We start from the raw sequence: 26,882 nt of genomic DNA, 5'->3' as shown, positions 1-26,882 counted from the left end.
TTTGCACTGACTTCACTGGAATAGAACAGAAAAGATGTTAACATGCTTTCCTAAAAATATAAAACATTCAATATCTGAGGCTCATTGTCACCTAGCACATACACATAATTCAGCAAAAAAAATTAATTTTAGATTGAAAAAATTTTGTATCTTGGGTAAAAATGTACCCCAGATGTGTTGCACTGTTATCCTGGGTTTTTAGTTCTATGTACAAGTTTGCTTCTAGTGAGAGTATCTTGTATTCTAATAGTGGTAAGTATGACTTCCTCACCAAGCAAGCTGGGATTTTTTACATAAATGTCATTTGTATATGCTAACTGATAATGCATTTGTGGGGTAATGTTATACCCCATGAGCATATGTGTTATGATAACTCATGAACTAATGACCATCCAACTAGGCTGTTTTAGGACTGTGCATATGCTAATTGATAATGCCTTGCAGTGACAATGGTTGCTGCATACAGTCATCCTACGGTAGAAGGTACTCCAAGGATGCTGGTTCCTTCAAATGTGGGATTGTTAGGTATCCTCAACAGAGTGGACTGTTGCTGGGTATCTTTGTCTAACACTCTTAAGATGATTTTCTGTCTAGTTATTGTGCTCCAAACACTGCAGACTCAGGAGACTCTTAAGGGGATTTTTTGTGTTGCACAATTCAAGATGACGAACAATGAGCACAATATTCTGTTTCCGACCTTGTAAAAATGATTTGTGCTAACAGTGTAGTAGATGATGGTGTTGAGAGTTGCCCTGAGAAAGAAGACCATGTGTCTGTTGATTGTTCATCAAGTTCGTCTTCAGACAATGAGGAGCTTTTATCCGGGCAAGAATGAATATCTAGAATCATGAGCAGGGGCTCACAGGACACATGCCTGGAAAGGGGTATGGCAGAAGGGGATACAGGAATAAAATACTATTTCAATACCATTACCCAAAACTCCTAACTCAGAACCACTGCACTGATTATGTGCAGGAGGGAGATCAAGCCCACTATTCAGCTTTCCAGCTACTGAAAACACACAAACTGTTAAACAATTTTCTTTAGTATATTTAAAATCTTGCTGTATCTGCCATCGGCCCCCCCAGCATGATCTTGAAATCAATTAAGATTTTTTGATTTCAGAAATGTCGGTAAATATTTTACCAATAAGCTTTCCCAGCCTTATACATTGTTCACTACCAGGGGCAGCGTGTGATGAAAAGTTTGCATTTGATTCTGCAGATGCATGAAAAAGATCTGACAATCTAGTGGTAGATTTCAAAAGAGAGTTCAAAAGTCCATCTAAATCATTATTCTGGGGAAACTGACCTGGCTTTGATTCGGGCAGCTTCCATATCAGTCTTTGAATATGAGTTAGAACAAAAATCCAAAAGGCTCAGACCACATGGTGGTCATGAATCTCCGGTTCCTTAGAAGATAGTATCTGACCCCCCCACAAATCCATCCTCTTCGCTAGAAAGGGGGATATAAAATCCATAATTTTAGAGTGAGCAAGGGAACGGATGGGAGCACTTATGGTGAAGGCAGAGGTACCGCATCATCAAGTTTTGTGGGCTTACTGATGTGTTTTAACCATTGCTAGTAAATTTAGGTAATTCAGCCCAGCTCCTTCTGCCCTCAGACCACTCTCTCAGACTAGAACCTTTTGCTATGATCTTATTCTAGGTACAACCACTTCAAATCTCCCCCCCAAAACATTCCCCAATCAGTTCATATCTTCCAGTACAAACAATCTACCATTGCCACCACAAGCACCCAGCATTGAAAAGAGGGACCACGATTGCCCCCAGGGGGGCCGCATCCCAATCTCCTGGTGCCCACCACCTCCAGAATTTAGGGGTCTGTTCCAGGAACCCAGTAGCACACAGGAACAAGTCCTCAACAATCTGCCACTGCTCATGGCTCCCCTCACTGCTATACCAGGCAAGTGGCAGGCTCCCCACACAGGACCAGGACTCTGCATTGCTCCCTGGACTCTCTCCCAGTGCTACCACCATCTCGGTATTGCAGACCCTGTCAGTCAGCACATCATTTCCGTCTCTTCTCCCAGGGCTTGGGAGTGCAAGCTGGGTCAAGACTACTACAGAAAAGTCTAAAGCTTTGGAAGATAAAACTGGATTTTCAACATATATAATAAAGATCTCTTTCCTCCATCTGTTGCCTTATTGGACTTCTTTAAGAGTCCTTTAATTTTTGAGAGCTTTATATCATCATTGTTCAAGTACTCTTTTAGCATCTCTTCTCTCTACTTTAGAGCATGTAAGCCATGATCATTTCAACCGATAGAGCATGGAAAGTGAGCAAGTCAAGGAGAATGAATGGTCAGTGCAAAGAAGTGAATCAGCTGTGGGACTGATCTTTCATACCAATTTACAGAGGATCATTCTTGCTTCATCAGCTGTTGATCAATAATATTGTTAATTCCTAACAGATTTCTATCATTTCTCTGTTGACTGTGGCTCTCAAATACAATCAAATGGCCATTATAACACTATAATGGCTCTAAGAATGTTATCAAATTTTAATGTGTAAGAGTAAGATCAGTACCTATACTGACAATTAATAATAGGTTCACTTTAATTTCCTTTGTAGGGTTTTTTTCTGTGTGAGAATTTTTGTTTTCCTTCAGATCTTAGTGCATCACCAACAAGATATGAGAATACAAAGTATTTATGCTTCCTTGTATCAGCCAGTATTCATTAATGGGTATCTTATGGCATTTCCCCCTATTTTTCCTTTATGCTACTCCTTCCTTTTTCTCCTACTTCTTTCCTTAATTTAAAAGATATTCTCCAGGCTGCAGAAGTATTTCTGAAGAAAGTGCTCTAACTTAGATTCTTCTTGAGAAGGCTGTAACACACATCTATGGGATGTATAGTAGTATGTACAAAATGAGTAATTTTTGCTTTTCTATTTTTTATGTAGGTCTCCTTGGTTAGCTTAACAGCGAATGCATTAGGTTACTCGGAACTTGGTGCCATTAAGTCTCTTAGGACACTAAGAGCTTTGAGACCTCTGAGAGCCTTGTCACGATTTGAAGGGATGAGGGTAAGACAAAATGAAAGAACCTGAAATAATGCATGCATAAAAAGAAACAATGCATGCAGAATAAGGAATGACAAATCCATGCAGAAAGGCTGTACTATCCTCTTATCTACTGAGTATCGAAGTGATAAGCAAAAGGCTTTATCAGTTCACCTAAATCCATATGCAATATCATACTTTAGTTGTGTTCATTCCAGTTACTTTACTTTCTAGCCAATCTCAGGACTTTTTCTTTAAGGATACAGAAATAATCAGAGAAATAAATATATTAACTCTTAACGGATTTTCTAAAAATGAGTTAAAGATGAGTGGATTTTGAACAATTTGGTGCTGATAAACATACCACAAGGTTTGTACAAGAATCTGATTTGGCACCAGTTTAAAAAAGTACCTTCCGTGTTACAAATTCAGATCTTTGTATTTTCATTAAAAATAAAGCTCCAAATTCAGCTTTGTTGTAACTCTGTTGAAGTTCACTCGATCGCACCAGGGTTGAATTTGGCCCAGTTAGTAGTTTTACATCTATTTCTGTCAGTGGCTGATGGACACATGAGAAAAATATGAATTATTTTTGGATTATTTTTCTTGATTAGATAATCATTTATTGTATAGTAACTATTCAGCTGACTCCAGGAAGAATCCTGTTATTCAGTACTAAACACATTATATTTAGTTCCTATTCTGAGTAAGTTAGAATCACTGTTCTCCGTCTCATACAAGAAATGGTCTCTTTTTACTTAGCGTTTCCTTTGTCTACTATTTTCTATTCCTTACAGCTGCTGAATATAAACTAGTCCAATGTGCATGTCATTGAAATCTATTTAATTTTAAGAGAATGATTTTTCCATTTCATGGAAACATAAGAGGAAGCAGCTTTCTGATAATGTCAAAATCAGATATAATCTAGTAAAATAAACAGTTTGCAATGTACTGTCTGAATAATGTTTAGATATAACTCCACACTAGTATCATGAAATCAAATTCAGATGGTTAGAATTGAGTTCCTCAAATTGTATCACATTACATATCTTTACTTCAGACTTCAAAAAACCCCACAACTATTAACTAAAACATGACTAGATTCATGAATTTCAGTTTCAGATGACCATGTCTTAATTTAATAAAGTCCTTAAAATTATAAATTTGTGAATTGATAAATTAGCAACATGTAATAGGCTAAGAGCTGGGTCAAGTACTGCAGTGTTTGTTTTGTCTGCTTGCAGGAAATTGTAAATTTGGGGGGAGAAATTAAACCTCTTTGCTTTCTTGCATTGCTTATACCTACAATGAGCTGTGGCAAAACTGGCTGATTTTTGATTCAGCAAGTGTCTTTTTAGTTTTAAGGTTTTTCACCACCTTCAAAAAGATGCAGAGTATTTCCTGGAAAAGAATTAAATGTATTCCACAAAGCCTTTGTGAATAAGAGACTGTTGACAAATTTTAAAAAATCAGGAGTCAGATTCTCAGATTCTCATTGATTTCAGTGGAACTGTGCCAATTTAAAGAAGAATCTGATATCAGAAATCTAGTTTAGATTATGATCCTATTTTTAGTAATGCCCTGTTTTCTGTTTTAGTGAATTGGGAAAGTGTGAAAATTTCAACAAAAAGTGCTTTTTCAACCTTTTACCAAGTCAGTAAAATCCTAATGAATTCAGTCCGTTCTGTTGGTTCTGATGTATACATTTCACAGCTCACTAATATTTTTATATAATCTGGTTATAGATTAACTTTGTTATTCTCTATTGAAAATATTATTCCTTGTGCAGAGGGCCAACACAAGGCCTATGAGCCATTTAGGTAAAATATAGGTCTTAAGTGTTCCATAGAGTGTGCTACCCTGTGCACAGGAATGAGTTTTGCCAGAATAAGAACATCTGAAATAGGATTCTTTTGCATTGTATTCTGAGAAGTGTTTAATACTTCAAAACAATGAACTTCAAAAAAACTAACTCCACCCAGATGCTGGAAGGCAAAGTAAAGAATTGCTTTCATTTAAATTAAATCTCAGTCACAGATTTAGGGTTATGTTCACATTTCAATGCATGTAGATTAATGATAACTACCTGCAAACTAAGACTTGAATATACCCCTTGCTTTTATGTTAAGCTTTTTATTACTCTTTGTGACATAATGCTCTTGCACTAGTTCTGAATTCATATAGTATTTTAAATGTAGAAAATCAAATATACGTTGCTTTGTCTAATTGGTTTAGGTAATAATAACGCATGTGTTTGTATGTAGCTTTCATGAATAAAGCATGTTGTGCCCTGCTTGATTTCTGCATTAGAAAAGTAGTATCAGGCAGAAGAAAACTTTTAAAAATTATCCACATTGCACTTTCAGTTTTGCATGTTTTATGCACATTTCTGGCTGATGGCTTTAAACATTTACTGTATTTCAAATTTCCAGTCCAATTTCTCAATATGTAAAATTAAATAACAGTAATTGATGTCTCAAATATACTCCTAAAATTCAATAGATATTTTGGAGGTTCCCTTACCAGGGAAATGATGTTGAGGCTTGAACACGTTATTTTTCAAGAGCACTCTAGACTTAAAAGAAAATTGACAGTACCACATACAACTAAGTTATAAAGCATAACACCAAGTGTTTCTGTCATTACAGATACCTAATTAATAATAAACTGTATATTTCTATTTCATATAGGATAATCTTTCTTCAGCTTGGATGGGGGTGGAACGCTGGTTCCTCCCCTCAGCTCTTTATTATGGGTACTGTATTCCCCCCCTTTGCTACCCTTAATCCTTTCTCTGTGACTAATTACTACATGGAGTGGGGCCAGAGGGGAGTGTTCTAATTTGTGTGTCCCAATAACATTATTATAGTTGATAATTCCATTCTACACCCCTGTTTTAATTGCTTTAAGCTTTCCCAAAAAATACCGTTTGGGAATGAAATTTTTCATTTTTGATCTCAGCATAGAAATAACTTTCTGTGGCAACCTTCGTGAAAATCAGTTTAGCTATTTAGACTTATCAGAGCTAGTGTTGCAGGAGGAGAGTTTCAGTGCTTAAGACATTTTTAGATGCTCTTTTTTTTCACTTGGCTCTATCACGAATGGGTTTGAGTTAAACTTCTAATCTGTCATCTATGTAGTCCTGAAAGAGCATGTGTGCTTTGCATTGTTTGAAGATATTTGGTTTGCAGTTATGAACATTTTAAAGTGGTATGCAGAGTATCCACAGTACATTACTTTATTTATAGTCAGCACACAAAGTGCTATGATTTGAATATTCACAGGTATAGATAATTGTATAGTCCGTCTCTATATTTTATTTAATTTCCTGTTCGCTGGAGTTTTTTAAAATGCATACACTGAAAAAATGGATCAATTTATTGAAAGAACTCCTCATGAGCACACAGATCACATTTCTAAAACTGAGACATCACATCACATTTCTTTCTTTAAACGTAACTCATAAAATCATCTTACCCTTCATAGAACAGAAGAGATAAAGGGGGAAAAACAAGACAAAGTATGATGGAAAGAATTAGGGCCTCTGAGATATTGCCAATAGGTCCTGAGATATTTTCAAACTTATAATTATCATCCTACAATCTGGAATTTTTCTTATAGGAGCCTGTCTTTGTAAGAGATGGAAGTTTTCTTTGATCTTATGAAGATATTCTTAGCAGTCAAAATGCCAATAACAATCGTATGTAATGTTGTCTTTTGTTAATCCTTGAAGTTTAGAAACATTACACAGGAGGCACATCACTGATTTAAAAATATGCATTCATTGTCATATACTTTCAAAACACAATTATCTGAATACAGCCCTAGAACATCACCAGATGGATGAGAATATCACTGGAATAGCCCAGAGTCTTCCAGGTTTAATCAGTTTACTTTTAATGGTTCCAGTATGAATGATGCATCAAGTTAAACTACATTAGCTTTAACTGAGTATTTTCATCACCTTTGAGGTCTTTGTATTCTAAGTTTGAACCAATCAACAGTTGTATAAGTTTCCCCTTCCATTTAGATTATTATTTGGTTGGAAATCTATCTATCTATCTATCTATATATATATATGTTGTTGATCAGACAGTTATATCATTTGGAGGTTTTTTTCTTTGAGAAATCTGATCTTATTTACCAACTCAGATTTCTAAACAGTCAACCAGGACCCCAGCATCTTAGGGACCAACTCTTCAATTACAAAAATGTACAAAAATTAACTCTGTCAAGATTCTGTCTGTAAGTCTTCAAAAATCATAAAATGAATATAGTAGTACTCTGTGATTCATTCTCATAGCAGCCAGTAATTCTAGTTGACTTTACTGTTAGAAGAATGGCTTAACTGTCTGAAGAAATAACTTACCTAGCTGAATTTGTGGATGTTTCTTATCAGGGTTTTTCATTTGGTTGGATTTTAATGAAAATTCATTGTCATTTTTGAGGATCATAAATTGAAATAAGCATTGTTTTTATTAAATACTTATTGAAATACATTGTATGTTTTCTTTTTGCCATATTTTCTTAAATAAAAAGCAAAGAAATTAAGATCAATCAAGCTACATTACTGTAATAGTAAGATTATATTTTCACAAAAATTGGGAAATTCTGAGAAATTTTCCCCCATCAACTAGTTATTTTGTTTCCTTTTCCATGTGCATTTACAATAGTGTCTTTCATTACATTATCATATAACTGCAGTCAATTTGACATACTGCTTGGCAGATAATTGGGTAGGAAAGGATGTAGAAAAACCCATTTTTTCTATATTATTCCTTCAGAAATACTCATTACATGATTAAGTCTGTGTTAAAAAGCAGGGTTAAGGTTGCTCTGGGAACTGTAGGATCTTATTAAATCAAACAACTTAGTAAAATTCAAAAATATTAACAAATTATATGACTATAATTAGCATCTGCAGTTGCACTAGCTAAATTAAATATTTACAAAAGCTGTCAGTTCTCATACTTTAAGGCATAAACTGACCACCAGTTGGGATTGGGTAGAAATTTTTCCCATGATAGGGTATTGTACAACATTTTGTGCATTGTGGGATTTTTGGAAGTTTTTTGCTTTTCTTTGAAGGTATTAGGTACAGGTCACTGCCAGAGGCACGATTCCAGAATACATAGTCCATTGTTCCGGTCCAATAGCGTAACAGTTTAGCAAAAATAAAAACGATTATACTGTTTTTGAGGAAGGAGCAATTGTCCCTTTCTCTGAGACTTTTTCTAGCTTTTTCTAGCTTCAAGCTTGAGTATCACTGTTATACACATTAACACTCTCTGCTTTTCGTCTCCCTCAGCTCATTCTCTAGTCCTTCTGTCTCCCGTTTATCTGCCTGTCTTCTCTTTGTTGGCTCTTAATTACCCCTAAAATTTTCTAATACTGAATGTTTTAAACTCTGAGTTCCTACTTCTAGGTAATCAACTTTGTTTCATGTCTTTGGCTCTGCCAATACTTCCCTTAACTCAATACTAGTTTTACTCCAGAAGCAGAAAATCTTGTTATAAATCTTGTCATCTGACACCGTCGAACTTTCTGTTCCCTAACGCATTTTTGTCTGTGTATCTGCCTATTTCACCTCTGAAACATTGACAGGATTCATTCTTACCTTGATTGCTTTTTTGAAGTTTTTGCTCATATCTTAATCATATCCTGTCTCAACTCTTACATTTTCTTCTTTCTTACTTCCTATTTTCTGTACTTCAGGGAATCCAGGACTAGGGGTGGAAGGATTGATTTGCTAAAACGAGAGTTCATCTCCACTTTTGACCATGCATCAAACTGTCCTGAGCATTTTTCAGACTATGCTTGTATTTTAAATTTTAGCTATATAATTGCAGTTCAAATAGTCCATTAAGATCAGAGTACGTTCACTTGGCATCAAAGTAAAATTATATAGCAAAGATGAGTTCATGAGAACATTAAAGGGAAACAAGGAAATCTCCATATCCCGGCAGGTATATTGCTATGATATAAGCACTGAATTGTTTAAAGGTGGATTTCACCAGCTAGCTATAATTATTTTCTTTTTTAAAAAAGTGTGTATGATGGTTACCTGATTGGCAGACTAAAACCAGCCATTCATCCACAAATGAAGTGTAGTGTGAACCCTGGCAAGACAGTTGTCATCACACTGCCCACCAGTGGGCCTCAGCTCTCCTTTGGAGGGAACTACATCTAACAGAGAGAGGGGAGATGATCTTCATGCCCTTTATAAATTAGCTTATGCTGGGAACACCAAAATCATCCTGCACTGTGTAACTTGGCTTTTTTTGGTTCGAGGTCTGATTTAATTAACTTATCTTGCTAATTTTGATGGGTGTGGGCACTCAATCCACTGCTGTTAAAACTCCCCTCCAGAATATCCCCTGTCGGAGCATCACAGAGTGCACTTTATACCTGGGAAACTCTAGGACTTCCTCAGTACATTCAGCACTCAGAGTCTCTAGCAGAGAAAGGCCAGAGCACACCAAATTCAAAACAAGCACCATAGGTTAAACAGCACAAAGATGTTGATACAAAGACTATAGAGAGTTATTTTCTCAAGAATTATCCAGCCAGATAGTGGCAGGGCACAGAGCACATGCACACAGACACAACTATCATGAGTACTGCCACTGGGAGAGAAATAAGAGAAATTCTTACGAGAAGTTCTTCAGGAGGTAGAGGTGGAGGATTACTACACTGAGACCTTTTTTTTTTCCCTTATCACTTTCTAACCAGATTATACTGTTCCTCCTGGAAACATTTCATTTTCATCTTCTGTCACCTCCAACTCCAGTTTGTAACTGCTCTCTTGATACTAAAAACTTTCCATAAACATAGAATCAGAAGTAGAGGACTAGGAGGGACCTCAAGAGATCATGTAGTTCATACCCTCATGCTGAGGCAGGACCAAGTATACCTAGAGCATCCTTGACAGGTGTTTGTCTAACCGTTTCTTAAAAACTACCTGTTCCAATACTTACTTGCCTTTATAGTAAGAAAGTTTTTCCTAATATCTTACCTAAATCTCATCTGAGCATAGTATATGCTTCATTACAATCTGTCATATCATTTATCTACCTACTCTCCTACCCATTCCACTCCAATCAGTAGGAAAATTATATAATTGCCTATGTGCTTTTTGAAGAACATGGATTGGCAGCTAAAAAAAAGCAACACATCCATCTCCCTCTCTCTCTTCCTTTATTTCTTTTAAATCCCATTGTAGGATAAAAATGTAGGTTGGATTGCTAGATAAATTATATATTCTGAGGGGGAGGGGAAAGTAGTTGAAAATAAGATAAACTTTCTTAGCAGTAATTCTTCTTTGAAGATATCTTCTCACAGCATGCTCACTCCCAGTTGGTGTCATGTTTTCAGAGTGAGACAGGGTGGAAGTCTTCCAGCTTTAGAGGTTTTGGGGCTTTCTTCGGTAGTGAAAGTTCACTGTGAGACTCCTACCTTGTTCATCAGGTGTCAGTAGCTGGGAAGATCTCAGTTCCTAGAACACTTTTTTCCTGTTCTCAAATTGTCTAGGAAGCAAGAAGCCCCATAGAACTGAATTATAAAAGTGGCCCATAAAAAGAGTTAATTTTTAAAATATATAGTGTATCCTAAAAAATGGACAAAATATGCATATTGATGTGTGTATGGATGTTCATGTGTAAATTAGGGCTGTCAAGTGATAAAAAAATTACGATTAATCGTGAGATTAAAAAATTAATCGTGATTAATCGCACTGTTAAACAATAGAATACCATTTAAATATTTTTGATGCTTTCTACATTTTCAAATATATTGATCTAAATTACAACACAGAATACAAAGCGTACAGTGCTCACTTTATATTTATTTTTGATTACAAGTATTTGTACTGTAAAAAAATGAAAGATATAGTATTTTTCAATTCACCTAATACAAGTACTGCAGTGCAATCTATTTATCATGAAAGTTGAACTTACAAATGTAGAATTATGTACAAAAAACCTGCATTCAAAAATAAAACAATGTAAAATTTTAGAGCTTGCAAGTCCAAAAATATTATTTCTTTTGTTTATCATTTTTATAGTGCAAATATTTGTAATAAAAATAATATACACTTTGATTTCAATTACAACACAGAATACAATATGTATGAAAATGTAGAAGAACATCCAAAATATGTAATAAATTTCAAAACTGATTAATTGCGATTAATTTTTTTTGAGTTAATTGCATGTGTTAACTGTGATTAATAGATAGGCCTGGTGTAAAACATTTTTATTCAGGCTGAACTGCCAGTGGAAGAGCAATGTTTGTGAGGGTCAGGGCATAGCAGTATCTTTTCTTGAGTTTCGGTTGGTGTAACTCACTGATGAACTTCATTCCACAAACTCTACCCCATATCCTACCTGGTTGTGACAGCCAGTGAGGAACAATTAGGCCCTCTTCTGGTGGAGATTGCCAGCACTTCATTGGGAGTATGAGGGGAGACAGGTTGCTGGTTACCCTTAAAGAAGCCAGGCATGGGTGTTACAAGAATATATCATTTGATGTTGCCAACCTGACCAATTGTAATCTGGTATCTAACTGGCCAGTTTTACCTAAGATAATTTAAAAGGTTGTTGAAAAATGACTCTCAATATCTAGATCCTTGGATTTCCGTTTTCCTTGTCAATCTGGGTCCAGGCCTGGGTACTGGGGAAATGTATCGGTCGCATTGGTGCATGATGTCCTGGAAATAGGTGAAGATCCTGTGTCTGTACTGATATTATTAGCTCTGCCTGCTGCTTTTGATTCTGTTGACGAGACGTTATTGATTTTCCTGCAGGCACTAGTAGAAGTGGGTAAGTCTGCTCAGGGTGGCTCTGTTCTTTTTATCTGATGGATCCAAGAGAGTTTTGTGGGTAAATACTTACGTTCTCATTTCTACAAGATTCTGCTTTATATCATACTACTAGGAATCCACAGTGTTTTCCTATATATACAAGACTTCCCCTTGGATATAACAAAATTCAAAAACAAACCCCCCAAACTATGAGGAATGATGGGGAATAAGAATCATGTGAGATAGCTTCAAAGAAGCTTTGTTACAGATATTTTCCCCTTCTTCAAAGATATGATCATGACAGGATTCCTAATCTTGGAGACTGAGTAGACTGAGACACGTCTCAAATAACATTTCAATAAACATCACAGTAAGCAGTGTACTAAATAGGCCAATATCATTTATTAATCAAGAGGAATTTATTAAGTGGGAGGGATGAAGTAATCACAACGCCATTAGAGAGACATAGACAAACAAACAGAGCATTAAAAGATGTATGGCCTCCTGGGAAAAGCAAACTTTTAAAATCTGTCTACTTAACTAAGAGACATCATGAAAAGAAGCAAACTCTTAAGGCCAGCAATGTTGGGGCATCCCTATATAAGAAATATATTATTCATCATTGCATGACTGAACCAGTTGAACTGAGGAATATTGTTTTGTAAAAGTGTGCAAGGAAGACCACATGGATGTCTCAGACTTGGGGTAGGCTACTGAAGTTGACCTGCCTATGACAACCTGCCTGTGACATAACCCTTTATGTGCAAGTCTGTTATGTCATGGCGGTCAGAAAATGTAACCAGTGAGACAGCCATTTAGACATATGTCTTTTAGGGATGGTCTAATAAATTGGTGTCAAATGAAACAAAAAGTTGGGTCACTTTGTAAGCATTGACTTCACATTAAGGACTTCTTAATTTGTGGAGGCAGGAATCACAACATACAGTCAGGATGAGCCGTTTATTAGAGACAGGATCCACCACTGTCACCTTTGACTGGAATACAGAATGACTTTTGTAATGCCACTTTATACCTTAAAACTTAGGGTTGTGTCACAGAGACCCCCTTGGGAATGTCACCTGATGTGCTGAGACTACCTCTGAGCCCATTTTCTCTGCCAGTTTGGGCCTTGTGATGGGGTTGGGACTCACCACCACAGAGCATCCTGCTGACTCGTCAGGGAATTAGCTTAGATCAGTGTGGAGTGCCCTCCACTGGTGGTGTCCCATCTGTCTCTCGCCCTCTCTTGGTGCCTGGACCCGTGTTGCTCCCTTCTTGCGGCATCCTCTTCAAGACACTGCCCTCCAGCAGTGCCCCCTAGTCCTCGTTCACCCCCTTCCCGGCAGTCTTTCACTTTGCCCAGCCACAGCGGCCAACCACCCCCAAAGTCTAACCCCTTTTTCCAGGGGTCCGGTACAGTCCACTATCTCCACATCCAGTGGCTGGGTGTATGTGCAAGGGGGGGACCCAGGCCCGCCCTCTACTCTGGGTCCCGACCCAGGGACCCTTTGGCTGCAGTCTTCCTGCCCTCCTTCTCTCCCCTTGTCTGCCTCTCTCCCTGGGTCATTTCCCCTTCGTTCCCTTTGCACCGGCCCAGCCCTTCCCTTGGGGCCTTCAGCCTGGCAGATACCAGGCTGGAGTTCCTTCTGCTCCCCTCACTTGCCCCGTACTGCACTGTCCTGGGTGCTAGTCCCCTTGCACAGGAGACAGAACTTCACCCTCTGAAGGCCTGGGAGAGACTCTCTACTCCCTTCCTGGGCAGCCTTTATATAAGGCTGAGCCTGGCCCTGATTGGCTATCTCTTACTCAGCCTCTGATTGGCTCCCTAGCAAGCCTTCTCTGATTGGCCACCCTCCCGCACAGCCTCTCTGGCCTGCTGGAGCCTCCTCTGGTATAGGAGTGGGGCAGCCACCCTACTACAGGCCTCCAGAACCCTGTCTTGTTGAGCCAGATACACTAATCTGCTGCAACACAGACCCATGCCCCCAAAGCTGCAGACTTAATTGAAAACGGCTTAGCAAGTGCTCCTGTGTTTAGCACCCAGATACCCAGCTACCAATGGGATCCAAACCCCAAATGAATCTGTTTTACTCTGTATAAAGCTGATACAGGGTAAACTCATAAATTGTCCGCCCTCTATAACACTGACAGAGAGATATGCATAGCTGTTTGCTCCCCCAGGTATAAATTACTTACTCTGGGTTAACAAGTAAAAGTGATTTTATTAAGGATAAAAAGTAGGATTTAAGTGGCTCCAAGTAATAACAGACAGAACAAAGTAAGTTACCAAGCAAAATAAAACAAAACACACAAGTCTAAGACTAATACAGTAGGAACTGAATACAGGTAAATCTCACCCTCAGAGATGTCCCAATAAGCTTCTTTCACAGACTAGACTCCTTCCTAGTCTGGGCCCAATCCCTTTCAGACCAATGTCATGGCTTATGGCCTGGGTCCAGCAATCACTACACCCCCGTAGTCATAGTCCTTTGTTCCAGTTTCTTTCAGGTATCTTTTTGGAGAGGCCACTTCTTGAGCCAGCTAAAGACCAAATGGAGAGACTTCCAGGGCCTTTTATATTCTCTCTCTTGTAGACAGAAACCCCTTTGTTCTTCTGTGCAGAATCACAGCAACAAGATGGAGTTTGTAGCCACCCGGGCAAGTCACATGTCCATGAATGATTCAGTTTTTTGCAGGCCGATGCCATTGTTTACATGTTAGTTTGAATGTTCCCAGGAAAGCTCAGATGTGGATTGGCATCCTTAAGTGTTTCTTGATTGGACACTTACTGAGAATAGTCCTTTCTCAAGAAGCTGACCAAATGCTTCACTGAGCCTACTTAGACTCAAACACATTGAGATACAAGTACATAGCCAATATTCATAACTTCAGATACAAAAATGATACACACAGCATAATCATAACCAGCAAATTACAACCTTCCTATAGACACTTTTCTTGACCTCTTTTGTACAAGATTTGGTGCAACTATAGGACATTGGTTGCAACAATGATCTATAAAGTCACAGTTCATGTCACTAACGTCACATTTGGTATTTGATGGCTCGGTTTCTAGAGCGTGAAGTTTACTCACTCTGTGAATTGAAGTTATTGTCATGGGAAAATTTACATTCCATGACACAGGACTTTTTACTGGGATTTGTGATGGTGGAAATCATGTAAGCACTGTGGGAGCCAGCTGTGACTGCTCTACCCTCATTAATAGGCTGAAATAGCCACCAAATGAATGGAAACAGACTCAGGCAGAAGGTAGTTAGGTATTTTTTGTGGGAAGCATTTAAAGAGATCCATGTGGACCTGTTTGCAGCTCACTGCAAACCTTTTCAACTTGCATTTATAAGTCTTTATGGTACACCTCTGTCAAGGTTCCTTCCCCACTCTGAACTCTAGGGTACCGATATGGGGACCTGCATGAAAGACCCCCTAAGCTTATTCTTACCAGCTTAGGTTAAATGCTGCCACCACCACAGTGTTACACAAAGAACAGGGGAAGTGCCCACTTGGAAACGTCTCTCACCCAAAATATCCCTCCCAAGCACTACACCCCCTTTCCTGGGGAAGGCTTGATAAAAATCCTCACCAATTTGCATAGGTGAATACAGACCCAAACCCCTGGATCTTAAGAACAATGAAAAAGCAATCAGGTTCTTAAAAGAGAATTTTAATTAAAGAAAAAGTAAAAGAATCACCTCTGTAAAATCAGGATGGTAAATACCTTACAGGGTAATCAGATTCAAAACATAGAGAATCCCTCTAGGCAAAACCTTAAGTTACAAAAGACACAAAAACAGGAATATACATTCCATTCAGCACAACTTATTTTATCAGCCATTTAAACAAAACAGAATCTAACGCATATCTAACTAGATTGCTTATTAACTCTTTACAGGAGTTCTGACCTGCATTCCTGCTCTGGTCCTGGCAAAAGCATCGCACAAACAGAGAGAACCTTTTGTTTCCCCCCACCCAGCTTTGAAAGTATCTTGTCTCCTCATTGGTCATATTGGTCAGGTGCCAGCGATGTTATCTTAGCTTCTTAACCCTTTACAGGTGAAAGGGTTTTTCCTCTGGCCAGGAGGGATTTAAAGGTGTTTACCCTTCTCTTTATATTTATGACAACTTCCAAGAAGACTGAAGATGTGCTGAGACACATCGTGCCCCTGGGCCCTGTACCATGTCAGGAACCAGACTGTTAAGGTGAAGACCGGTAAACTGGGAGAGGGTAAAGTAAAGTGTGTCTGCAGTCATGTTCTCCTTTCCTGTTAGGCAAGTAGTGGTAGACAATGTCATGTGAAACAGAGCCTTTTCCCACACCTGCAAACTTTCTGTTACAAGAGGAACAACCCAGTATCTTCCTCCTTTTTTATACAGAACCTGTTGGCCTACTTGCATTTTGAATCAGGAACATAAGATTTGGGAAACTAGGCCTCTGTAAGTTGGGCTTCTCTTATCTCCAGAACATTTGTGTGTAGCTATTGTTCCTGAGATACTAAATGTCCTGAGTGTGAACTTCTTCTATGTGGGCTTCCCATTCCCATCCATGGTAACTTCAACTAGTGCTGGTGTAATAAGTACTGTTGAAGATTGTCTCTGGCTTGCAACAAGGACACAGAGGCCTGGATATCAGCCATTACCCAGATGTGATGTTGGCATTCCTGTGATCCTTGCTTCTCTTGAGATATCTGAGTCTGTCAGGAACCCAGATGACTGACTAGATTAATTCAGTCAATACACACTGCCACACTTAGTCACCAAATTCTTGTTCAAATATGCAAATTACCAGAAGATTCAATACAGAGCTCCTCAGAGTAATATTTTTGACAGGAGTGTATTGGAGGATAGATGGCTGTCTCATGGAGACTATTACTTTTGGTCCTTGTGCAGAGGCAATGTGTCATTTGAAGAGAGCCAGCAAGAGGGGCACATAGCCTGGAGAATCAAAGGACATGTAGACCACAGTAAATCATATTGAGTTTACTAGAGGCTGACTAGAAGGTAGGGACATCAGCAAAGAATATCCATTATTTTGATAGTACAGTATGGAAGGTGGAACCAGAGCTGTGGTGTTAGAAACCCAGATACAGCTCCAAATGGGAGCTCCTTACCTACCTACAGTCAAGAAAGAGCTGGCTGGACAGCTCTAGGGAATAGTGGTGGTTATTGGTTATCACATGGGAATGAATACTTCCTCAGAAAGCTTTGAGCTAGAATACTTCCATCCTGTTTCCCATGTTTCGGGAGCATGAGACCTAGAACAGTGATGATCTCTTTAAAGAAAAAGATTAATTTTTTTGAGGAAAAGCCAATCTGATAATTTTCACATGTGAGAAATGAGAATCAAGAGGTACAAAACAGACAAATATTATTTTTGTACAACCTTTTTTAAATTTATTATTAGGGAAACCTTAAAAAAAGTTGGCATTCTATTGGCAGTATCACTAATCCAAAAGGTGTTTGTCTGTTGCGTATGTTTAACTTGTAGTGTTTAGTTTTCTCAGTGGATGTGTTTTTTATAATAGTATGTGATAATACCATTGTCTGAGCTGAATGAGCTGGAATGATTCCATTTTGAACTTGCAAGCTTCCGAAATGCTTCTCATCTCTTCTTGCTATTGTTCCCCACACCACCACCGCCCAGTACTCCTTACCCTAGACTACTTAGCTCAAATTCACACAGGGCGTAACTTTGATAAAATTAATGGATATGCCCACAAGAAGTGAGTGATTCATTTATTAGCTTTAAATGAAAAACAAAAACCTTTTAATTGAGCTACCAACATATGCCCCTTAACTGAGTAATTACATGATGTTATTGTTATAACCCTCATCCTTCCTCATCCCTCTCCTCCCTCCTGTTTATTGTTCTCACTCATCACAATTACAATTAGACTATAATTTCGTTGAGGCAGGAAACTATTTGTTTTCAACTGAATTTGTAAAATACCTAGCATAATTTTTGTTTTCTGAAATTATTATTATAATAACTAAGTCCATGGGATGAATTTATTACAATGAAAAGGGCTTCCTAAATTCTGCACTACTTTTAAAATAGACTTATGGCTCTCTACAACACTTCCAAATTATTCCAAGGAACTTCTTTCTCCTAAAATAGATTTAAGCAGAAGAATGGTATACTTGGTCCTGCCTCACTGCAAGGGGTTAGACTAGATGACCTTTGAGTCCCTTTCAGCCCTACATTTCTATGATTTTATAAATGTTATGATCTTCTCATATGCTGCATAGAGCTAAAATCACCTTTGAAATTAATTCTGCTGAAAAATTCAGCAGTGTTCTGTTGAAAAGGCAGTCATCTGTGATATCGTTCTTCATAATGTTAATACCAGTAAATCAACCTTTATCAATAGACAGTATATCCCTAATCCTTCTGATTGGTTCAAAAACAGGAAAAGTAAGAATTTGGTTCTAAGTTGTCATGGCAGTAGATCTTCAAAAGCTTTCTGTGTTGTCTTGTGATGTGAAGAGCTCTTTCAGGCTTGTGATTCCAGAGTTTGCACTTCAAATTTTCTGTTCCTCATACATCTACTTATAGACTTGATGTCCAGAATTGCCTTCTGTTTGTTTATAAAGGGCAAAGCATATGGAATATAAAGTAGGAAATTCCCTTCTGTAGATACTGGTTCTATGGTTCCTATCTCCCTTAGGTGTTGCAATGGTCCCCTCCAGCTCAAAGCTGAAGTCCTTGTAGGACAACCCCTTGTTCAAACAGAAACATCTTTTATAACTGTGTGATCTCTGATTTAGTTCTGAAGAGAGAGCATTAACAGGAGGTATGCTTTTCAAAACTGTTAACCTATTGCAAAATGTACCTCAGAAAAAGAGGTTGACAATTTATTTTTTCTGTTAAATTGTTCAAGTGATGAAGAAATATTACTTGAAGCTTCCACTATATTCACTTCTCTTTTAAACTTATTTTTTCATTACATTTGCAGTGACTGTTGTAGGAGTGTCCACAAATTACACATAAGACATTCATACATACTTGGCTGCAAATCTAAAGCTTTACAGCCCTCCTACCAAAAACATGTAGTGCATACGCATATTAACATAGAGTTGTGTAAGATACTGGCCAGATTCTCCTCATATTAGTATGTTTCAGTCATTCCTGACAAAATTTAAGAACAATGGTTTCCAACTCTACATGTTACTACCATAGCATATGTGAAAGAACTCTTTACAAGGTGCAATTAAAAAGTGGATCCAGAAGCATAGGAGCAGCATGAAGAATCCAGTCTGACAGGCTTTGCAGGATAGGGCAAAGGCTCGTTACTGGTGCCAAAAGATTGAATTTTCTTCATTTAAAAGGTTTAATTTTCTTTTCTTCTTTTCTTAAAAATATTTCCAGGGGGCCTGGATAGCTCAAGGGGTTGGTAATAGGATACAGAACCTTTCATCTCTAGGTCACCAGTTCGCATCCAGGTCAGTAGTGACCAAAAATTGTTACCATTTAATGGTTATTCAGTGACCTATATGAAATGAGTTGGTGGAATCCATTTAGTTCTAATTCCAAGAACAAGTGTCTTCCTTTTTAGCAGTCTGAACAGAGAGACTGGTTTGCCCTCTCAATTGAAGATGTGAGATGTGGACAGCAGTTTTCCTTCACAACAATTATGTATTTATTTATAACAATAACTGTTGTTGTTGTTAATATTCTGGTGCCTGTGCTGGATCTGTTGTTAATCCAGTACCTGAGACAACCACTACATTCGTAAAACAAAACAATTTTTTCTAATTTATATAGGACATGGAAATAACCCATACCTTCCTCTCTTGATAGCTCTGTTTTCAGATTTCTACACAAAGAGAAAATTTTAAAGGGAGGAATAAAGATCAATATAACATGTACTGGAGATTCTGCATTCAGAAATAAAGTCAAAGGCACCAGCTGACCTAGAATTTCAGATAAGCATGCAGTGATAAACAGTGACATCGACCAACTCAGTCTTGTAATGAATTCCAACAATCCACGCATTACTAATTTTCATTTTATTCTCAATCTCATCAGCCTAGTTAGCAAGAGATTTACATTTCTTACTGGATGAGATAAATAAATCCTTGTCTCCTTCAGCCCTTTCCTCAGTCTCTGGAGAATAGCCTTCCAGTGTCCAGAACCTCACTGTCACCCCTTCAGCCTTTTTACTAAATAAAAATACTGATTGGAGTATACAGAAATTTCTGTAGGAACTTCATATTTTCTATTATAAAGATCTTAAGAACACAAGCATACTTCCCCTAAAGCTATCAATAAGAGTAGAAGCCACTAAGGAAGAAATTCATTCCACTTTTAAAAATTAAACTTTTGATTATTTGGGTGATTCTCAGTTTCATTAATGCCCCTTTATGCCATGCTGTCAATGGAAAGAGTCCTTAAAGCAGACAGAAAAGACCTCTGAGAATAGCCAGTGTGCAGGGGCCTGCCCAGATAGTGTAAAGCTGATGTAAGGGCTCTATACTGACCTTGATCCTAGGCTGTGGCATAGGGGTCATACTGGGGGCTTGGCAGGGGTGTAGCTGGAGTGTACTGTACTGTGGCTATACTGTGCTTCCCAGGACTCATAGGAGGCTCTGGGAAAGAGAGAGTAAATTTAAGCAGCTTTGAGATTGCTCTTACCTACACAGGGGGCTGGGTAGACCCCTGCATGGAGCAGAAAACAGGGAGTGCAAAGGTAGATTAAAGCCAGCTAAAACTACCTCCACAGCCCATTTCATTCCCATCCCACTGCAGGAATGGCATCACTGAGAATCAGGCCCATATATTAAATTTTGTTCAGTGTATTAAGATTCAACTGCTCCTTACAAGGTCCCATATAGTATTCTGTCCAGAGTTCAAAACAAATCACAAATAAACAATACATCAGTAGATTTAGTATCAGAGACCTTGGGGAGAAATGATTGCTTTGCTGTTTAGCCAAGCACACTCCCCATAATTTTTTTGTAGCTTTGACAGGCTCATGAGTTATTTACTGTATATTAGAAAAACCAACCTCATGTTTCTACTGTAGATTACTATTGTAACAATTTGCCTCCAGGGAATAGTGTAGGCAAGTAGCTGTAAATTAATGAAAGAAAACCCTGTGTGATCTTGGTATTGCTTAGCTAACTCAAGGGTATCATCCCATATCCCCCAGCAAAATCTACTCACTGGGTGAGTTAAAAATCACAGATGATTAGTGTTGTGTCTTTAAAGCCCTGCAGGACTTCATCCTCAAGAGGGAGAGAGTTCTCTCATCTGTGGAACTTCAGAGCTTCAAAAGAGGAGAAGGGGAAGGAGCCAGTCTTCAGTTTCCCCCATCCTACTGCATCACATACTGGTGGTGATTAGGGGTGTGTGTACACCACTAATGCTTTGCCCGCACAACTATACCGGTATAGCTGTGCTGGCAAAGTCCCCTAGTGGAGACACAGCTTATACTGACAAACGAGTTTCTTTGCTGGCATATTTAAACCACCTCCCTGAACGACATTAGGTATCCTGCCAAAGTACTCTTTTGCTGGTATAACTGCATCTACAGCAGAGCTTTTGCTGGCATAGCTTTGTCATCTAGGGGGGTATGGTTTTTTTCAAACTTCTAACTGACATAGCTATGCTGGTAAAACTTTGTCATGTAGACTAAGCCTAGGATAAATTTTCTGGGGGATTTGTTAAGGATTGCTACAATATACAAGACCTACTGTAAGCAATTAATAATACTTCATGTGGTAAATCAAATGTATTCCTCCCAAAGGAAGTCCTCTTCCCCGCATCCAGCAACTGCTTTGCAGGATAGAAATCTAGCTTTTCATTGATAACTAAAACCCTGCGTTATTTTGGAAGATACTTTTTTAAAGGTATTTTAATAGTCAATTTAATCCCTGTTTAGTCTATTCCAAGAGCTCTGTGCTCTTTTGCATTTGCTGTTTTGATCTCTTCTTTTATCAACTTCCCTCTGTAGATTTTGGAATTGTTCATTCACTGATTTTGAAAAATTGTTTCATTTAAAATAAGTTTACTGAATTGAACTCAATAAATGAAACAAGACTGGAGCTTGAAATAAACTATGTTGATTCAAATAAACACATATGGCAAAACTGTCTTGCTTATCTATGCAAAGAAATTAATCTTTGTAATAATAATGCATGGATCTATAAGGCAATAAAGATATTATATAAAACTTGAATAATCCTTTTAATGTAGTTCTTGGTTTTTAAATTTTGGGCATTGTGTTTTCAGTTTTAATTTCACAGGCATATTGAACAAATCTACATGTCACCAATCATTTTTAAGTTTGCACACTATAATTTATTGCATCTTTAGATTATTTTAATTTTCTGAATTTATATTTAACATTTATCTCTCTTTTTTTATAGAGCACATCAATTTAAGACTTCATCTTACTACCATCAGGTTTCTATTTTGTTCTTCATTTAGTTATTTTAGTTTTTCTCAATTTTTTGTTGTTCTTCTGGGTAACTTTAAATATTTAAAGGAATAGAGTAACACTATTGTCATTAACATATTGCATTAACATTTTGAGTATTAGCTTTTTAATAAAAATTTAGATTGATTAAGCATTGATAAAACAATGTAATTATTTTACTGTCATAAGTACTCTTACACTTTTTTCTTTTTCCCCCTGTATTTGTGTACTAGGTGGTTGTGAATGCCCTTTTAGGAGCAATTCCATCCATCATGAACGTGCTTCTCGTTTGTCTCATATTCTGGCTAATTTTCAGCATCATGGGAGTAAATCTGTTTGCTGGGAAGTTCTACTACTGTGTTAACACCACAACTGATAAAAGGTTTGAAGTCGACAGAATCAACAATTTTAGTCAGTGCGAGGAACTCATAAAAAACAATGAAACTGCCCGATGGAAAAACGTGAAAGTAAACTTTGATAATGTAGGATTTGGGTATCTTTCTTTACTTCAAGTAGTAAGTGATCACTCTTTATATACCTCTTATTGCTTATATGTAATAGTAAAAAGCGATTTCCCCCCCCCCATTTCTGGGTACTAAAAGAGCAATTCTTACCTGATAATTTTTGTCTGTGACTCAGTAATACCAGTGCACTGATGGCTAATATTTCTCTGTCATATCATGTAGGCAGATGATAATTAGTAGGAACCAAGGATTTCTATGCTTTCCAGCAAGATAATTCCTTCTCCCTTCCTCCCTCCCTCTTTCTCATTACTGATTTGAGAATTTTCAGAGTTGTAACTTGGAATGGTATTACACCACATGGGTACTTCTAATGTTATTGTTACTAAAGGGCAGGAGTCTGCATTGGTGTAACTAAGTCACAGAAAAGAATTCTCAAATAAGAAATTCCCTTTTCAGTGATTCAGCTGCCACCAGTGCAGACTGGTGTGATCTGAGTCTCAGTACACAGAGAAGTAGGTAAAGCAGAAAGAAAGCCATTAGATAGCTTTATGTATGAAATCTGTCCCCTTGAGTCCCCACACCAACTAATTTGTGGAGTTTTCTTAACAAAATTAGAATCCCGGGGAGCATACCTAACGCATGAGGAGGGCTATGGCACTCTATGGCTGTGTTTTCACCGCCAAAAAGGTGTTTTTACAGCAAGATAGTTAATATATGTTAGCTATCTTGCTGTAAAAAAAAATGGCCTTTTTCAGCAGTGAAGAAACATCCTATGTCTCAAATGATCCAGCAGCCTAATTCTTGACTGAAGCCAAGAAAATGAGTCTACAATTCAGGGCTTTAATTTGACTGAATCACATCAAGCTGGCAACTTCATACTTTTTTTTAAGCTGTTACCTAGTTTACCAGAGTCTGATCTTTTATTTTAAAAAAAAAAAAGTGAGCCTAGAGCATTTATGGTTGTGAAGAAAATCATGAAAACATGAACCAAGCATAAACTTACAAAACAATTTCAGACAATTGTGAACTACCTCATTCATCTCAGTAGGGTGGTGTCTCAAATGCGCAATTACAATAATTTAAATATCAACATTGTTAATCATTTCACTACTGATTTCAGCATGGAAGAGTGACAAGCATGTTATGGAAATGTGCACAATCCACTGTGAGTATAATTTCATGTGGTAACGCAAGTGGTTTGTACTTGAAAGAATTCCAACACTTTTTTCTCTCAATCTGCCCTCTGGAGCCAATAGGCCAGAGTGGAGGAAGGGAGTCCAGGGTGGGATATGAGCCCCACTAAAGGGAAGCTAATCCAGCAGAGCTCAGCAAGGCATCCTCCAAGCCATCCCCAACTAGTCCAGAGCCTCCCTGAACAATGGGAGCCTGGTCTGTTCAGGGATGGAGGTAGGACCAGGTGTATTCCTTTCTGTCTTTGGTGGCTGGTGTTCTCCCCTCTGCTGGAGGCCATCTGTAGACTCAGGAGGCATCATGGCATCATTTATACTTGGTTCACATTTTCAAGCTATTCTTTTCAATCCCTAATTGGAGAGGGGTCTCAGTTACTATAGACAGGTTTCAGAGTAATAGCCGTGTTAGTCTGTATTCGCAAAAAGAAAAGGAGTACTTGTGGCACCTTAGAGACTAACCAATTTATTTGAGTATGAGCTTTCGTGAGCAACAGCTCATGCTCAAATAAATTGGTTAGTCTCTAAGGTGCCACAAGTACTCCTTTTCTAGTTACTATAGAGAATTCTTTTCCAGATATCTGCCTGATGGGTCTTGCCCACATGCTCAGGATCTAAATGATCGCCATATTTAGGGTTGGGTAGGAATTTTCCCCTGGGTCAGATTGGCTGGGGTTTTTTTCGCCTTCCTCTGCAGCATGGTCACTTGCAGGTTTAAGCTAGTGTAAATGGTGGATTCTCTGTAACTTGAAGTCTTTAAATCATGATTTGAGGATTTCAGCAACTCAGCCAGAGGTTAAGGGCCTATTTCAGGAGTGGGTGGGTGAGGTTCTGTGACCTGCAATGTTCAGGAGGTCAGACTAGATGATCACGATCCCTTCTGACCTTAAAGTCTGTGAGTCACCATGAGGGCTAGAAAGATTTTTTTTTTTTAATGAAAACTTAGATTTCTAAATCCATTGCATGACTCTGGGAGCTCGGGTCACAGATGTGAGCCTATTTTGCCTGTGCCTTAATCCAGTCCTGCCTATGGGTGTACCTGTACCTCAGTGAGGGAGAGCCAGGCCCAAGGAGTCCAACAGAAGATGCATGGTCATATTTTGAACATCTGCACAATATACTAAGAGTAGTGTCTCATTCTGTTATCTCAAGGAGGCAAACCTTTCTGTGTGTGGAACTTGGTTTGTGGATGGAACTTGGGCAATGCCACCACTTCTTTTTTCCATTCTGATATAGAGCTTGTAGAAAGTACTGAGAGAACTTGCACATATGTGTTTATTTATTTCCTTGACAAAAAAGTCTCTTCTGGCTGCCCACAAAATGGACAGGGAGCTCTACATCTTTGAAGATGTGTGCGATAAAGTGATAATATCCATTTTGCAATCATGGAACAATAAAAGCACTAAGGGGAAATTTTCAAAGGTGCCTATAGGATTTCAGAGCAAAAGTCTAATTGGCTTTCAGTGGAACTTGTGCTTGTAAATCCCTTTTGTGAATTTGGAAATTACTACTTTAGAACCTTTTATTATGTGCCTTAAAAAACACAGTGAAGGACATGATTCAGAGATGTAGCTTTTCAGGGCTCTGTACATAGCTTTGTTTATCAGGGCAGAAATTAAAAAAGCCATCTTCTAATTGATATGGAAAAGAGATACCATGTTAGACAAGAATCTAGGGCAGAGCCTTAAGACTACTTTGATCTTTGATGAAGAAAAGATGGAAATATCAGAACTTTTGTGTATCTACCCTTCCTACTGAATATGTAGCAACAAAAAGGGTGTCTGAAAGGAACAGATATGAGGAATTGATTGGCTGAGTACCATAATATGCAGGGAATATAGATAATGCTTTTGGGAGAAATTGTGCACTTGGATGATGGTTTAAGATAAAACATTAATCCTGAGGAATCTAGATACAAAAGTGTGATTGTCAATGGATAGTCTTGCTGTGCTTCCTCTGTGGGACACTATCTGCATTATGGAGAGACACTATCTGCATTCTTAACTTCTGAACCAAAAGCGCACTGAAGTCAATAGGAGACAAAAGAGTTCTTTCTCCAGCTCCCTAACAGTCTGAACCAAAGCTGATTGAAGTTATTGTGAGGTTTTCCATTGACATGAAAGGGCTTTGGCTCAGGATGCTAGGAAGCTAAGGAAAAACTTTATTGAATAATGTGGAAATTTCCACATGGGGGCCAATACCATTGCTTTTTCTGACAAACTCAGTGATAAGTGATAAGTACTAGTGGGCACATATCAGCGATACTCTGAGTATGTCTACACTACAATTAAAAACCCGTAGCTGGCTCATACTGGCTCATGCTGACTTGGGCTAAAGGGCTTGGGCTGAAGGGCTGTTTAACTGTGATATAGAGGCTCGAGCTGGAGCCCAGACTATAGGACCTGTGAGGGTCCCAGAGCTCTGGCTACAGCCTGAGCCTGAATGACTACAACATGATTAAACAGCCCCTTAGCCCAAGCCCTGTGTGAACCCAAGTCAATTCATAGAATCATAGAATATCAGGGTTGGAAGGGACCTCAGGAGATCATCTAGTCCAACCCCCTGCTCAAAGTAGGACCGATCCCCAACTAAATCATCCCAGCCAGGGCTTTGTCAAGCCTGACCTTAAAAACTTCTAAGGAAGGAGATTCCACCACCTCCCTAGGTAACGCATTCCAGTGTTTCACCACCCTCCTAGTGAAAAAGTTTTTCCTAATATCCAACCTAAATCTCCCCCACTGCAACTTGAGACCATTACTCCTCCTTCTGTCATCTACTACCACTGAGAACAGTCTAGAGCCATCCTCTTTGGAACCCTCTTTCAGGTACTTGAAAGCAGCTATCAAATCCCCCCTCATTCTTTTCTTCCATAGACTAAACATCCCCAGTTCCCTCAGCCTCTCCTCATAACTCATGTGTTCCAGTCCCCTAATCATTTTTGTTGCCCTCTGCTGGACTCTTTCCAATT

At 38.3% G+C, this 26,882-nt stretch overlaps 1 protein-coding gene across 8 annotated transcripts in view; it reads left to right on the top strand.

Moving 5' to 3' along the window:
- Window positions 1-26,882, top strand: part of LOC140895606 (sodium channel protein type 1 subunit alpha) — a 181,918-nt gene that overhangs the window by 137,178 nt on the left and 17,858 nt on the right. For all 8 annotated transcript variants that reach the window (XM_073305722.1, XM_073305718.1, XM_073305720.1 and 5 more), the window contains 2 exons: window positions 2,929-3,051; window positions 22,497-22,778. In XM_073305722.1, the coding sequence (XP_073161823.1) occupies window positions 2,929-3,051; window positions 22,497-22,778 (405 nt within the window). The remainder of the gene's footprint in view (window positions 1-2,928; window positions 3,052-22,496; window positions 22,779-26,882) is intronic.

The sequence above is a fragment of the Lepidochelys kempii genome, chromosome 11, assembly GCF_965140285.1.
Source record: "Lepidochelys kempii isolate rLepKem1 chromosome 11, rLepKem1.hap1, whole genome shotgun sequence".
NCBI classification, from domain to species: Eukaryota; Metazoa; Chordata; order Testudines; family Cheloniidae; genus Lepidochelys; species Lepidochelys kempii.
The sequence above is the reverse complement of the archived record's forward strand: the minus strand, read 5'-3'. Positions and strand labels throughout refer to the sequence as shown.